Below are 16,300 nucleotides of genomic sequence, written 5' to 3'. Positions count from 1 at the left end.
CACAAGTAAGCTACTAGATTATTTGATTATCTAGCATATCTACTCTTGTTCATTCAAAAGAATAAAATAAACAATGCATTGCTTTCAATTAAACATGGAAATCTTTTTTATCACTTGGATACAGCCTATTTTAGATTTCAAAATTAGAAAAAGAAAAACTGGATTCCAACCAACAAAGATAGTTTATTCACTTGACTTGAAAAAAAAAAAAAAAAAAAAAAAAAAAAACATATATATATATATATATATATATTAAAAAAGATATCTTCAGAATTTATTTGAGTTTTATTATGTGTTTTGTTTACTTTTGATCAACTTCTATTTATGCTCTTTGTTTAAATATTTCTACAACCATGTTTTTTTCTAAAGGAGTGCCGCTTATTTCCACAAAGACCTTTTCAATCTACACATGTATCAGTAAAATCCTCACTAGATTATTCAACACAGGTTTTCTTAAAAAATACCGAATAATGCTGAACAGATCACGTCCACCTGGCATTGCCTTGCAATTGCTCATCCCTTCATTAATGATGTGTACAAAGTTAAATTCATTGACACTTTGTTAGTGTGTGGACCATCCTATGAAGAGCAAGAATGTGGCTCAAATGGCTTAATAAAAACGTCTCTGTGATTGATGAAACTATATATATATATATATATATATAAACAAAAAGAACGAAAAAAGTTAGCTTGAACAAGTGCCACGGATGACACTGCACAACCACAGAGACAATCCATAGGAAACCCAGCAAAGTATTAAATGCACGTCCTAATTAAATCCAGCAAGAGAAGACTTGAGGATCAAAGCAAATCTCAAACACAATAACTGGGTTCAACTTCACCACCAACAGTAAAATCCCTAAAGTGTAAAACAACGTACACACAGGATGATACACGAAGTAGCTACATGCTCTCAAAGTGGCCACAATTCCTCACAATTGTGCATTTTGTACCCACAAGACTCGCTATTGACATTGAGAAAAAAGTAAGAAAACAATTAGATAAGATAAAAAAATACAATAAAAATAAATAAAAAACGGAAAGAGTGCACAATTGTCATGGTACATTGATTGTGCAGACTCGTAGAAGGCGTCGTTCAGTAGCTGATGATGAGCCAGGCATCATCTGGAAGAGGAGGATATGTTATAAAAACTGAGGAGTACCGCAGAGTTCATGTTCTCTCACCACCGCAGGAGCGTGCCTGTGGAGTAGTGGAGTCTTTCCAAGTCCTCCATGAGGCCTTGCTTGTCACATCGTGTGTGCATTGCGAGGGAGAGAGTGAGATTGAGGAGTAGATGGCCCTCTCGTTACTCGAAGAGCTGGCTGTCGATTTGGTTTGGTGAACGGGTTGCAACGTGCCTCCAAGTACTGATTACGAAACTCCGCCTCTCCATCACCATTGATGATGCTCCATGGTTCTGCAACTCCAGGGTCGTTATACTTTACTGTTTTTTTATTTTCGTTTTTTTAATTGCAAGTGTGTCGTAAACTGCTCTCACCGTGTGCATTCCCCTGCCTGAAGACTGTCCAGCGGCGGTTGTTGTATCAGTTCATGCTCTCTTCAGAATTCTGAGTGGATTGTTATTCGTATTTGTAGCATCGATTTCGCAAACTTGACTGCAGAAATTGTGGATCAGGTGCTGTGGCAAATTGCATACTGAGAACTTGGCTTTGATTGAATAGAAGGCGTTGCGGATAGATACAGTTCCTATTTTTGTGAACGCTAATGTTTGCTTTACAAGTAATTGTGAAGTGGTTAATGGAACTTGCGTGAGGTTTTATTTTACTTTATGTTATTCTATTTCTCAAATCTGGATAAATAGACACAACCTGGTGACCGTCGTGAAATGTAGTGGCTCGTTTCAGAGAAGAACGTTCTCTAAAGCAATCTCAAACAGAGGAAGACAGTTTGAACGATATCACTTATGTAGCTACAGGTGACGGTCTCAAGGATAGACACTAATTGTGTTCACAGGGTCCGCAAGAATGCTCCATCCCAAAACAAAATCTGCTTGATAAAGAATTAAAAAATAAAAAAATAAAAAAATACCCATATCCTGTTCGTAATTGTACATACTTTAGACATTGAGGACTTGAAGTAAATCCTTTTACCTACACGGGGGTGGAAAGGCTAATAATCTTCATCCTGCAACAATTCATGTGTACATTTTGAGTAGATTACACTGCTATGTTTTAAGAGCTCTGCACGCATCTAAAACTTCTGGCCGGCCTTCTTCTCGGGAAGAGAAAGGAATAGAGGGAAGGTTGCTCTTGGCACCACTGATTGCGCTGCTGGCCTTGCTCTGTACATTGGAGGCTTCATTGTTGGCGTCATTCCCAGTTAGTTTGTCGCCTAATACGCTGAGGGCATCCTTGGCATTGTCCACAGCAGTCGATGCATTCATCTTGGCGACATTCACGACGATGGACGCATCACCTAATTGGAAGGTCTGGTTGGAAGTGCTGGTGGAGGCATCGCTAATCTTGCCCCTCACCTTGCTATTGCCCTTCCCCATAAGGTCACCGAAGCTTGCCTTGGCCCTGTTCAGGTTGTCCCTGGCACTCTTCACTGCTGCGTCTGCAATGTCCTCTACGTTCGATGAGGCTGCAGAACCGGCTCTGAAGAATCGTTCACAAAGGACAACATCACCCTCATAATCACACATCGTTCGAAAGCACAGCTCAAAATCTAGACTAAAGAACTTTGAATATCCAAAACTTTTCAAATCATTCACACATTGGAGAATGAAAATAAAATAAAACTTCTGAGACGTACTGCTTGGCTGTTGATCCTGCATTCTTCAACCCGCCTCCAAATCTCTGAGGGGAATCGTTCTTGGTCAAATTATCTGCGCGGTCGAGAAGGACATCGGCCTCCTTGGCGGTAGTAGCAGCACCATCGCCACCAGGACCAGTCAAAGCAACGCAGGCACTCCAGATACCATTATTGCACCTGCGGCCAGAATTCCAACCATGGCTTGCCTGACTGCCTTAGATTCCTGCAAAAAAAAAATAAATAAATAAAAAAAAATACACATTACCCACATCATGATTCGGTGTATCTGAATGGCATTCCTCCCCAAAGAGCTTCATACACCAACAAAATTGCACAAGGTGCACTCTGTTTCGCTTCCACGTAACTCATATCACCAACCTATGTAAAAACTCCTACGAGCACCATCAAAACCAAGCTGCAATGCAATGCATGAGGAGATTGGAGTTACCTCCGCAGCGCTGGCACGAATTGTGGCATTGGCCTTAACTGTTCCAGATCTCAAAGCCACAGGTGACAAGCACATGGCTCCAAACGTGGAAGTCTTGCAACACTCCGGGTCGTAGGAGGGCACCACGAAAGCGACGGCGGAGGCGCTGGAGGCGCTGGAGGTTGCAACCATTGCGTTAAATGCCATCGTAAGTGCTACGCCAGTTCCACGAAATGCAAATAAGAGGAAGAAGATCACAGATTGCTGCTTGTTCACTGCGTAATTGCTGAAAAATACTCTGATTCTGCAATTCAATTCGGATACAATTGCTTCGAACGACAACGGAGTGGAGTAGAGCAGAGCAGAGCGCCGTGTTAAGGAGGAGAGAAAGCAAGTCTAGCGCGGGAAAGGGGCTGCTGATTTGGCACAGGCTAGAATAGTGAAATCTGGAGTTCGCTCATAGGGCGATGCGATTGCTGTATGAAGTTACAGACCGACGTGGCGGACCGCATGGTGGCGGGGAAGTGTGGGAACAGTGTGACGCTCTCCGATCGTTCCCATTTTGGATCCCCGTATTGGGAACGCGGGAACGGCCGGTTCCGCGGCCACGGGGTGTCCGGGGTGGGGCTGCTCTTGCAACGCGGTCATGGGACCTGTTTGCTGACTGTATTTGTGCTTGTGGTAAGGGTGCCACGTCATCCATGAAGCAATTCAATTCTGATAATCACCGTGTTTTAGTTTTTTATTTTTTTATTTCAATATTTTAAAATTTTGGAAAATGGATGCTTGAAAGGTTTCCTTGAAGGTGGTCTATTATTTGGGTCTAATAACTTTGAGCCCATTGGAGTTGCATGGAATGTGAAGTTGGATTGAAAATCCTCAAATTACTATATTTAGAATGATATTTTGGTCAATATAATAGAAATTTATAGTTTTGGACCACTATAAATAAAAACCACTATGGGATTTATTAGAATTTTATAATATTAATTATTAATAGGCTTTCACAACCTCATTTTGCACATCTTCCATGTTTAAGTATGTACCTTGATTGCTAGAAGTATTTTTTGTGAAAGTATAACAATGTTGAGGTGCCATTGTACTATTTTCTGAATAGATTTTAAAAAGTTTTTTTTTTTTTTTTTTTTTTTTTATAGCAAATCTTACTTTTTAAAACATAATGTTTGAAAATCATGAAAATTAAACAACACTTTCTTACATTAATTTATAAATTAAAAAAATGATCAGCTAATAAGTACAATATCATCATACTTAACATAAATTGTTAATTATAAAATTCAAATTTTGTATATTGATGGAAAAATTACATAATGCTTTCTCTACATAAATCACAATCTTTTTAAAAATATTTGAGTCATCTAATATTAGATCTTATCATTCCAAAAGTAATGAAAGTTAATAAAGCATATGTCTATTTAATAAGTTTTTGATAAATCTAATCTTAAATGCTTAGGTTGGATAATTAACATGTCCATATTTAATAGCAAGTTGAACTTAATTTAATGAATCCTCAAAAATTAAATATAATATCATCAAAATTCTTTGAAAGAGTTAATTTTGTTTTAGATGAATGCAATTGTGTTTCTATAAGATACTTGAAAGACAAACATTTCTTAAAGAAATTCTTAACATCTTTTTGTCTTTCTAATAAAGTATTTCTATTATAAATTGGATGGCAAATATAGTTGATGTGATAAAAAAAAATAATTTTAATTTAATTTCAATATTTATAATATATTTCTCATCAGTATAAACATAAAATAGTTTCTATGCAAGAAAAAATAAAAATAAAAAAGATAAAAATAAAAAGTAAACATATATATATATATAGATAGATAGATAGATAGATAGATAGATAGATAGATAGATAGATAGATAGATAGATAATAGAAGTTTATAATCTATATTTAAAAAATTAGGTTATAATACTATAAATATTATTTTTTTACATTATTAAAGATTTGAATTTAGCCAAAATTTTGAAAAAAAAGTAAATGTTTTTGTTGCTAAGAATTAAGAAAGAAATAAAAGAAGATATATAGTTATATGGAAGAAATTAATTATAATAGCTATTGTCAAACACAAGAGATTAGAAATTCTTAAATTAAGATAAAAAAGACAAAAAAAAAATGTTGAAATTATTAAGAATGGACATAATCTTACTTCTATATATAGTAACTTAAGAAATGGCAATATAGAGGCTTATTGAGAACCACAAGGTTTAGATGATGTGTGTATAAATTGTAAGTTTCTTTAAGATTGTGTCTATCAAAAAAAAAAACAAAAAAACAAAAAAAACAAAAAAAAACAAACAAACAAACAAACAAACTTTTGTGAGAAGATTATATAACCATGTTATATATCTAATATAATCCATTATTTTAGAATGCATCTAAAAAGATTCCAATTCTCTACTATTTTTTCACAATTATGTAATATTCAGTTTTCAATATCTCCCAAGTATTAGTTTTTAGGATCTAAATGTTAGAATTTAATCTAAAAGTGATATTTGACCTATTTGTGGATTGTGTTTAAATAAAATGGATAATCCTCCCTTTCATAATAATCATAAATGATTACTTAATGATTTGATGGTAGCCAATATTTATATAATTATGGTTTGCAAGTTTATTATTTAGAATATTTAAAAAAACTCTAAGAAAGAAAATAAGAGAATAATAGTATATTATCATTTTTTGATAAATTCAAAAAAAAATACGAAAAGTAAAAAAATCTTCAATCTTCTAAATAAACTATATAGACATCATTGTTATTAATTTGTGTTGTTGATGTACAATGGCAACTTATTTGAATTCTAGAATATTGAGATACCTATTAAATATCTGAAAACTATATGGGATGAGTATATAAGATAGTCATTATAATATGTTGTTTGCATTTATTTCTCTCATTTATAGCTCTTAATTAACTGTTTTATTTTAACAAAATAGGCAGTATTGAATAGTATTTAGTTTGTATATATGTGATACTTTGTTTGTTACTTAACATTATTAGGTCATATTGATTTAGAGATTCATGTCATAGACTATTGTAAATAATTGTTTTAAAAAAACAATCATTATATAATTCGATCTCAAACTAAAACGCTTTTCTAGATTATTTTTTTATGTCTATTTTTACAATCATTAGCATGTAGAATAAAGATTTGTAATTCACCTGAAAATCACTCATTCATAATTGTATCCTACAATAAATTCCTGATTTTTATTGTGTTTATTTCTTTTCTCTATTAAATTTTATTTTATGTATTTGTTTATACAAACAGTTCAACATAAGTATTAACTGCACCATTTCCTGCGTAAAACTGTCCATTTCTACACAATACCAAGGGAGAAGAATGAAACTGTAAAATCTTATCGTAATGATATTGTGTAGATGTGTCTGTTTTTTCACTATCTTTTTCTTTTCATACAGTCGATAAAAGATCATTGTTCTGCTCACATCAGGGTTGAAAAAAGAAAAAAGAAAAAAGAAAAAAAACTTATTAATAAAAAAAAAAAAAAAAAACAAAAACAAATGCAACAATATTTGAACAACTTCGGATGGAACGATGGATGGCGAAGTGGGCAGAATCAATGGCTGCGCAAAGCATGAACAAAGCATTCAAGAATCGTAAAGCGATATATAGATATTTGAGTCGCACAGACAAGATTCAATCCTTGAGAACCACTCACTATCAGGCTCACTAGCAGCAGCCGGATCTGTGCTCCGGGTCAGTCTCGACAATGTGGGAGCTTCTCTGACGGGCAAATCGTCGTCGATTGTAAACGCCGCAGTCGGCTGCTCTCTCGACCAAGACTAAGGAGACTTCGATCACTGGCAACTCGGCAAGAACCTGTCAAAACTGAACTGAGAAGTACACAAGCTAGAGTTCCTTTCTCCAGGTGTTGTAGAGTCTTCCTCTTCGTAAACTCCGCCTCTGGCTGGGGCAAGATATACATGCATATTCACCCTGCTGGGCGTCTTCGCAGTTGGTTCGATATGCGCTGATATGGTGAACTAGTTGAACTAGTACCTAATCTGTACATTGCTCTCATACTGAACTCCTGGGCCAAACCAATCTGGGATCACATCCTCAGCGACGACAGTGTGGTCGTTCAGCTTCGTCGTGATCTTGATAGTGAGAGGGAACTGAAACGGTACTCCTGAGTAATTTATGAGCATCCAATTCGCTCCCCAGCTGTGCTGAGCATACTGGAAGTACCCGTTCTTACCACATTTTACTTCCACGGTGTTAATGTCGCCTGGCCCACCCAAGTACTTCACGGTGAAGGAAAACCAGTACTTGCTGGATCCTGCGTCCACTTTGAAGGCAATGTTCTGGTTGGGATACTCGCATGGCACGCGCTTGTACTGGATGTCGTACAATCCAATGTTGCGCAGCTCCCCGTCGCGACCCGGTAGCGCCATGGCAGTAATGGCTGCGCCGCTGAAGTCGAAGGCGGGCTGGTCAGTACTGCAATACTGGCCTCCGGGACACAAGTCAGTAATGACAATCCTGGTTCCCTGAGGGCTGCAGCTCGGGTAGTTGCACTTCACTTCGTAACACTGACCGCATCCCTTACCTTCTTGGAAAATGGGTGCATTGCCAGCGGCGATTTTGGATCCAATCGGTGTGCCCGTGAGTTGGGTGTAGCCGCATGCTCCTCCTACACGAAGGAAGAATCAGGCAGGATGTCAGTGACTGCAATCCGACCACAATTGGCGACAGTTCTCAAGCAACCGTGGCGTGAGTCTGGCTACACATTGAAGAGTTCAAAATACCTAACGTCAAAGCGTGAAGAATAGGCATGGACCAAGAGAAGAACCTACCACTCGAGCCCTCGCCGTAGGGGTCACCGTACCAGGTCGCATGTCCACCCAACCAGTTCTCATTGTAGCCCTCGGCACTAAGTTTGACACCCCCGGGCAGATCCCATGCTTGAGACACTCCCACGACACAGCACAGAAGCAGCAACCCCAACTGAAAGCCCCCCATTGCGGCAACTCAAGGCAGAACTGAGCTGCTACTCCAAGAGGATGTCAACGACCTTCGAAGGAACTAAATCTGGAACCGGAAAGCTCTTGAGCAGAACATACCGCCCCATTGACATTATATACAAGTCGTTGCAAGCTCTTGAGTTGTTTGTGCAAATCCTAAGCAGAAGCGCGCAATCGCTGAAAACGCCGAGCTCCTCTTTTGGTTTGTTCCGTAAATTAAGTGAATGTTCCGATAAATTAGACCTTGATGGACTCGTTCAATCATCAATGCACTCAACTCTTTCGAGCCAGAGGCTGAGAATTCTGTCCCTGCATGGAAGAAGGGCCCAGCCTTCATTCCTTCTTGCGGAGCTTTTCTCTCGTGCCTCGCAACTGGTCCACTCTCTGCAAAACGGCCAAGTTGTGGTGGCGGTCGGGTTGTTGACTTCGTGCGTAGCCACGCTCCCTTTTGTCACTATTCATGTCTATTTTCTATTATTGTCTTCCGCATGATCTAGTCAAAGACAGAGATGGAATAAAGGATTTCGCCGTGAGCGGGAAGGAGTGGTGAAAGACCTACAAGAGATTGTGGATTCCTCCGAAGCACTGGCGATGCTATTCACTTAGCGGCGACTGTCAGCAGATTTTAGAACTGAAACGGAGATGTGAATTCTGTTTTGGAAACATACTCTCTGATGCCCAAACCTCTTTTTCTTATTAATTAATATTTCCTCGTGTTTTATGAGGTGGTTACGTTTAGGAGAAGATGCCCACATGGCAAGGTTGGTTCTCCATAACCATGAGGGTCACAAGTTAGAGTCTACACGATGATGCTTGATTATCAACCACTCAAATTATTTTGAGACATTGCATTTTTTATTTTTATTTTTAGAGGGTTATTGTCAATCTTGGGCTATTTCTTTATTTAATTTAATTTTTTTATAATTTTTTTAGATTTCTCTTATAAACTAATAACTATATAGTAATAAATTAATTTGGTGTTTCAAAATTAGTGGCTTTGCACAATTTTTTTATTCCAATAAGTATTAATTATAATTATTCATCTTTTCTATTATTTAGTATTAATGTAGATTCTTGGTAATTCTTCTAGTTTTTATAAATAATGTTTATAAGAATGCCAAAGATTGCTTAATTTTGGATAAGAGTTTATAAAAATTTAAAATAATTTTAATTCTATATATGTAAATAGTTATATTTTTACTTTCTATTCTTTAGAACTTACCAAAATTTTAGATCCTAATGAGTTTAATTGTCAAAGATATGATTGCAGACAAAAACTTTGAAATTATAATATGTTTGTAGTTTAATAAAATAAAATAAAAAAACAAAACAAAACAAAAAAATAAATAAGAAACAGATATAAGATAGAAAGAAATTAAAATAATTATTGTTAATTGCAAATAAACTAAAGAGTCTTGAATTAAGATTGAAATATAAGAAAAGTGTTAGAAAGATTAATGATGGCTTTAATTTTGCCTATATATATATGTGTGTGTATGTGTGTGTGTGTAAGTGTCATGGACATACTCATGTAAGCTAGTAATTACATATACAAATAGGTAAAAGTAAGTTAATTCTATAGTATTTAATATGGAAGCTTCTTAAAAGCTTCATAGATGTTGATTTGACTTCATAGGTGTCTTTAATTGACTTTTTGGATTAGAAACGTGGTCAACAAGTTGACCATGTGCCACACATGTTGTTAGCTTGAAGATCAAGCTAACTATGTGGCCCACACGTAGAAAAACTTGTCTTGTAAGTCAAGGCATGTGTCTTACAAAGTCAACACATATTAAAGGTCCTATAGAACGTCGCCACGTAGCCCCTAGTTAGATAGTATATATAGAGACAAGAGTGAAGCCTTCTTCACTCTTATCAACTCCTTTCTTGCTTCTAGTCTAGTTTGAAGGGTCTCTAGTTTTCTTGTCTTTTGGCAATAGCTATTCTAGTTTTTCTTTCAATATACATACTTATTTATTTATATTTTGTTACCTTTCTTTGAGTGAAGGCTCACTTCTCTAAATTGTTTTTTCATCGAGTTCTTGTCCTTGACAGATTGACAAGAGTACACCTACAATATCAGAGCTTTGTCTAATCTTGATTAAGAGTGGATTACCCCTTTTTTTTGATAAGATATAAGCATATTAGAAGTTGGGGATTACCGTCTTCTAAATTGATATTGTCCTTAGTATTTTCTTTGTTCTCAAGTCCTCTCTTCTATTTGTCTTCAACGATATTAGACATCTTCTCTTTTCTAAGTGTTATCATGGCAAAACTTGTTGAAATGAAAAATGCAATGGCACAAATGCAAGAGCAATTGAGGGAATTAATGCTTGCGATGCATCAACTCAATTTACCACCACAACGAGCAACAAGATTGGCAGGAAGTAAAGATATAGAAATGGTTGGAGCTGCTTCAACATCTGCACCAAATCATGTCCTTTCTCCTATGGTGGAACGCCCTTCCAGTGTTAGAGAACCATGAATTTTCCTATCCGAGAAGTTTGATGGCACCAGATCCAAGTTTCGAGGATTTATCAATCAAGTACAACTTGTGATTGAACTTCAATCCCAAAGCTATCCAACTCCAGGATCGCAAGTTAGATTCATTGGTACGCTTCTTTCAGGTTCAGTACTATCATGATTTTCATCTTTTCTTGAATGACGAGATCCAATATTGGATAATCTAGAGGCTTTTCTAGCTGAGTTTCAATCCATGTATGGAAAACATAATGCAATTCATGTTACAATCAATAAGATTCATATTTTACGACAAGGCAATCGATCAGTAGAGTTGTATGCTTCACAATTTTGACAACTTGCAACTGATATCAAGTGGGATGATGCTGCACTTATTAGCCAATTTCTCTATGGATTACAATATGAGGTAAAAAAATTAATGCTCAACTTACCTGATCCTCAAACATTGAGTCAAGCAATTGACTTTGCTGTGAAGTGCGACAATCACCTTTTTGAATTTCGATCTGAGAACCGTACAAGTGGACCTCAATGTTACTATAATTCAATGGCAACACCAACACCTCTTCAACACACACATTCGGAAGTAGAGGATATGCAAATTGATGCAGTACGTTTCAAATCTCTTATTGAGCAAGAAAAGACTCGTCGTCGTCAAGAAGGATTATGTTTATATTGTGGAGAACCAAAGCACACTGCTCAACATCGTCCAAAGAAACGACGCAATCACAAAATGAGGAGTATGGCTGTGAAAGAAGATAATATGTCAAAAAACGAGTTTGTCCAGCTACAATAGGGACCATGTGGCTGGAACCTTGCACAACATCTACTAAAGGTCCTATTCTCTCCTCAGAGCCTTCTCCTTGTTTTACATTAAATATTATTTTAGGACCTAAACATTACAAAGTCTCTACCTTGTTAAATTCGAGAGCCTCAGCGTATTTTTTAGATGAAGAATTTATTAAAAGACATAGTATATCTTTAGTAAAGAAAACTAAACCTATTCATGTAGAAGTCATAGATGATCGTCCATTGTCTTCTGGAGATATTACTCATAAAATCCTTCATATAGAAGTAATAATTAATGGTCATAATAGTTTTGTAGTATTTAATATCATTAGATCTCCCTTTAATCCAGTCATTTTAGGTTTATCGTGGTTAGAAAAATACAACCCTCAAATAGATTGGATTTTCCGAACTCTTACTTTTTCTAAAAGTATAACTAACAGTGTAGTTAATTAAATAGAGAGTCATAAGTCCACTTCAATTAAACTCATATTTATAGGTGCAAAAGCTTTCTTGCATGCCGCTATGAAAGAATCACCATATATTATTTATGCCACACGTGTTCCTATTGGTGAAAAGACTTCAAGTGGCATTCTAAGCCAATATCAAGAATTTCAAGATGTATTCGAAAAGAAGAATACGGATACATTCTCGGAACATCGTTCCTATGATTGCTCAATTGACCTTCAAGAAGGAGCACAACCGCCATTCGGACCAATCTATAGTTTATCACAAAATGAGTTGACTGAACTCAAGGAGTATATTGAAGAAAATCTAGCCAAGAATTTCATACACCATTCTAAATCTCCGATAGGAGCTCCAATTCTATTTGTGAAGAAAAAGATGGATCATTGCGGATGTGTATTGATTATCGAGGACTCAACAAGATTACCATCAAGAACAAGTATCACTACCTTTAATATCTGGACTTCTTGATCAGCTGAATCAAACTAAGATCTATACAAAAATAGATCTTCGGGGAGCATACAATCTAGTATGCATCAAAGAAGGAGATGAATAAAAGACTGCATTTTGAACTAGGTATGGATATTTTGAATACAACGTCATGCCTTTTGGACTTACAAATACACTTGGAGCTTTTGAACATCTAATGAATGATGTTTTTCGAGAGTTTTTGGACAATTTTGTAGTTTGTTATCTAGACGACATCTTAATCTATTCTAAGAATCCAGAAGAACATAAACTTCATGTTCGTCGTGTGTTACAAAATTAAGAGATGCAGGACTCTATGCCAAGATAGAAAAGTATATATTCCACACTACTCAAGTCGATTTCTTAGGTTACAACATTTCAAATGATGGACTTATGATGGATCCTAAGAAAGTTCAAACTATTATAGATTGGAAGATTCTAAAAACGGTAAGAGATGTCCAATGTTTTTTGGGATTTGCCAACTACTATCGGATCTTCATCAAAGACTTTTCTCGAGTTGCAGCTCTACTTACACGTTTGACTTGTAAAGACAAACTCCAATGGAATCAAGAAGCAGAAGTTGTTTTTGAATCTTTGAAGACAGCGTTTGTTTCTATACCAATCTTGTATCGTGTTGATTTTTCCAAAGCATTCTTTATGGAAATAGATGCATCAGACTTTGCTTTGGGTGTGGTTTTATCACAAATGGGAACAAATGACAAACTTCATCCAGTAGCCTTTCATTCAAGAAAATTCTCAGCAGCAAAAATCAATTATGAGATCCATGACAAAGAACTTCTTGCAATTATGGATTCTTTTCAAGAATGGCATCATTATCTAGAGGGCGCTTCCAGTCCAATCACCGTGTATATGGATCACAAGAACCTCGAATATTTTATGTCAGTACACGTATTAAATCGTCGTCAAGCTCGTTGGAGTATGTCTTTATCAAGATTCGAGTTCATCATCACTTATCAGCCAGAAAAACAACAAGGTTTGTCTGATGCCTTGTCTAGACGTTCTTATCTTGCACCAAAAGTAGGAGATGTAGCTTTTGAGTAACAAAGAACGGTTCTCTTGAAGCCGGAGCAATTTCATCTTCGAGCAATAAAATCAACATTGATTGTTGATTTAACTTTTCTCAAGCAAGTCTAGTTAAGTATGTCTTTAGACCCTCTTGTTCACGATATCAAGAATAATTCTTCTAAATCTCATGATCACTCTAAATTTGAATTTAAGAACAATCTACTCTATTTCAAAGGATGCCTATATGTTCCAGAAGGAGAAACACGTTTACGTGTTCTTCAAGCTCGTCATAACTTCTCAGCAGCAGGACATTTTGGATATAATAAGACTTTGGAGCTGATATCTAGGGATTTTTGGTGGCCTCAAATGTGGAAGGCAATCAAAGATTTTGTACAATTATGTGATGTTTACTCAAGATCAAAAACTCCTTATCATCGACCTCTTAGACTTCTTCACCCATTACCCATTCCAAAACAACCGTGGTCTTTTATTTCTATGGACTTCATCACGGATCTTCCAATCTTAGGTTCTTATGATTCTATATTTGTGATAGTAGATCATTTTACCAAGATGGCATATTTTGTACCATGTACAAAATCTATCACAGGTGAAGAAATAGCCAAGCTCTTTCTTGACAATATCTATCGCTATCATGGATTACCCAAGGATATTATATCAGATAGGGGAACTCAATTTGTATCAAGATTTTGATGCACTCTTTTTAAGATTCTAAAAGTAGATATAAAACTATCTTCGGCATTCCATCCTTAAAGTGATGGACAAATGGAGCGTGTTAATCAAGTTTTGGAGCAATATTTAAGATGTACCATTAACTACCAACAAGATGATTGGACAACTCTTTTACCATTGGCAGAAATTGCTTACAATAACACAGTACATTCTTCTACAAAACAAATACCTTTCTTTGCTAATTATGGTTACCATCTATGACTAAATACTTTTGACTTTTCAAAAGTTGATAATCCTGTTGTGAAAGATTTGGCAATTCATTTATAAGAGCTACATGCAACGATGAAGGCGCAGTTATAAGAGGCTCAAGAACAACAAAAGATCAATGCGGATGTCTATCGAAGGGAACAACTACCATTCTTCTTGGGTGATAAGGTATGGCTACTTCATCGCAATATCAAGGCCACTTGTCCTTGTGACAAGTTGGACTATCGAAGGCTAGGACCATTTTCTATTTTTGCACAAATCAATCCAGTTGTATATCGTTTACATCTACAGGAGTCAATGAAAATCCATCTAGTATTCCACGTATCTCTTCTTGAACTATATAAGACAATGGACATATGAAGAAGACGACAAGCTCGACCTCCTCCTATAGAAGTGTACAATAATGAAGAGTTTGAAGTAGAAAAAGTCTTAGATTCGAGGCGGCGCCAAAATAAATTAGAATATCTTGTCCATTGGCGTGGATATGGTATTAGTGAACGCACATGGGAGCCAATAAAGAATTTTGCAAATGCAGCAAAGGCGATGGAGGCTTTTCATTGACGAAATCCATCAAAATTAAGATGAAAACCTTCTTTATAAAAGAAACAATATCTAGGCAAGATAACATTCTACTTTCAATTCTTGTTCATAGCTTCTTTGTAGTTGTGACGTTCAGGAGATGGAGAATCAACAACCAGTGGATTCGACTCAAGAGCCTTCACTTGCTGTCCTATCGGACGAGACATTACGATTGTCACAACCTTCAAGATGATGTAATCGAGATGAAGATCTTCAAGAACGACATGTTCTTTCGCAAATAGATGGCAAGATACAATGTATTTGATATCACGATTTGGGAAGGGACTCCCGATGTTTGGTGATTTTGGTAGAGATAGGAACAACTCTTGATGGTGTTCCAAATGTTCTACTCGAAAGAAGTTATGAAGGCCTCAATAATGATCAAATAACTAGGTGGTCTTCCCGCCCTGGTATAGGGCACTACCGATGGTTGAGAGGCCCTATCAATCATCTTCGAAGAAAATAAAGATCAGAGTATGTGGCGAATATAATTCGTCGCATCATAGATTTTTTCAACATATGATGACCGTTCCTCGCAGAACTCGTCCCTAGAAGGGGGGGTAATGTCACGGACATACTCATGTAAGCTAGTAATTACATATACAAATAGCTAAAAATAAGTTAATTCTATAGTATTTAATATGGAAGCTTTCTAGAAGCTTCATAGATGCTACTTTGACTTCATAGGTATCTTTAATTGACTTTTTGGATTTGAAACGTGGTCAACAAGTTGACCATGTGCCACACATGTTGTTAGCTTGAAGATCAAGCTAACTATGTGGCCCACACATAGAAAAACTTGTCTTATAAGTCAAGGCATGTGTCCTACAAAGTCAACACATATTGGAGGTCCTATAGAATGTCTCCACGTAGCCTCTAGTTAGATAGTATATATAGAGATAAGAGTGAAGCCTTCTTCATTTTTGTCAATTCCTTTCTTGCTTTTAGTCTAGTTTCAAGGGTGTCTAGTTTTCTTATCTTTTGGCAATAGCCATTCTAGTTTTTCTTTCAATATACATACTTATTTATTTATATTTTGTTACCTTTCTTTGAATGAAGGCTCACTTCTCTGGATTGTTTTTTCATCGAGTTCTTATCCTTGACAATAAGCTACTAAAAAGATCTTATAGAACCCTCCTATAAATTGTAAGGCTCATGGTCTAAATATCAAGCTATAGATTGCTTCTAATATAACTTCCTAAGATCAAAAAAATATGTAAGATAAGGATAAATAGCCATATGATATATCTATAAAAGTCTAAATATATAATCAATGTGTCATAGACACAGAAATATATGCTCGAGATCTAACAACA

The 16,300-nt window shown here is 36.2% G+C and overlaps 2 protein-coding genes across 2 annotated transcripts; both read right to left on the bottom strand.

The window, feature by feature from the left end:
* Positions 1-1,994: 1,994 nt before the first annotated feature.
* Positions 1,995-2,991, bottom strand: LOC112275349 (uncharacterized). Its single transcript, XM_073530347.2, has 2 exons — positions 2,777-2,991; positions 1,995-2,619 (listed from the first exon to the last, which is right to left on the bottom strand). The coding sequence occupies exon 2, from the start codon at positions 2,514-2,516 to the stop codon at positions 2,187-2,189; it is 330 nt and encodes a 109-aa protein (XP_073386448.2). The 5' UTR covers positions 2,517-2,619; positions 2,777-2,991; the 3' UTR covers positions 1,995-2,186.
* Positions 2,992-6,847: 3,856 nt separating this feature from the next.
* Positions 6,848-8,334, bottom strand: LOC112274829 (putative expansin-B14). Its single transcript, XM_024504622.3, has 2 exons — positions 8,058-8,334; positions 6,848-7,894 (listed from the first exon to the last, which is right to left on the bottom strand). The coding sequence occupies exons 1-2, from the start codon at positions 8,221-8,223 to the stop codon at positions 7,254-7,256; spliced, it is 807 nt and encodes a 268-aa protein (XP_024360390.1). The 5' UTR covers positions 8,224-8,334; the 3' UTR covers positions 6,848-7,253.
* Between the last annotated feature and the right edge of the window lie 7,966 nt (positions 8,335-16,300).

This window comes from Physcomitrium patens, chromosome 22, assembly GCF_059467195.1.
Source record: "Physcomitrium patens ecotype Gransden chromosome 22, ASM5946719v1, whole genome shotgun sequence".
NCBI lineage: Eukaryota > Viridiplantae > Streptophyta > Bryopsida > Funariales > Funariaceae > Physcomitrium > Physcomitrium patens.
The sequence above is the reverse complement of the archived record's forward strand: the minus strand, read 5'-3'. Positions and strand labels throughout refer to the sequence as shown.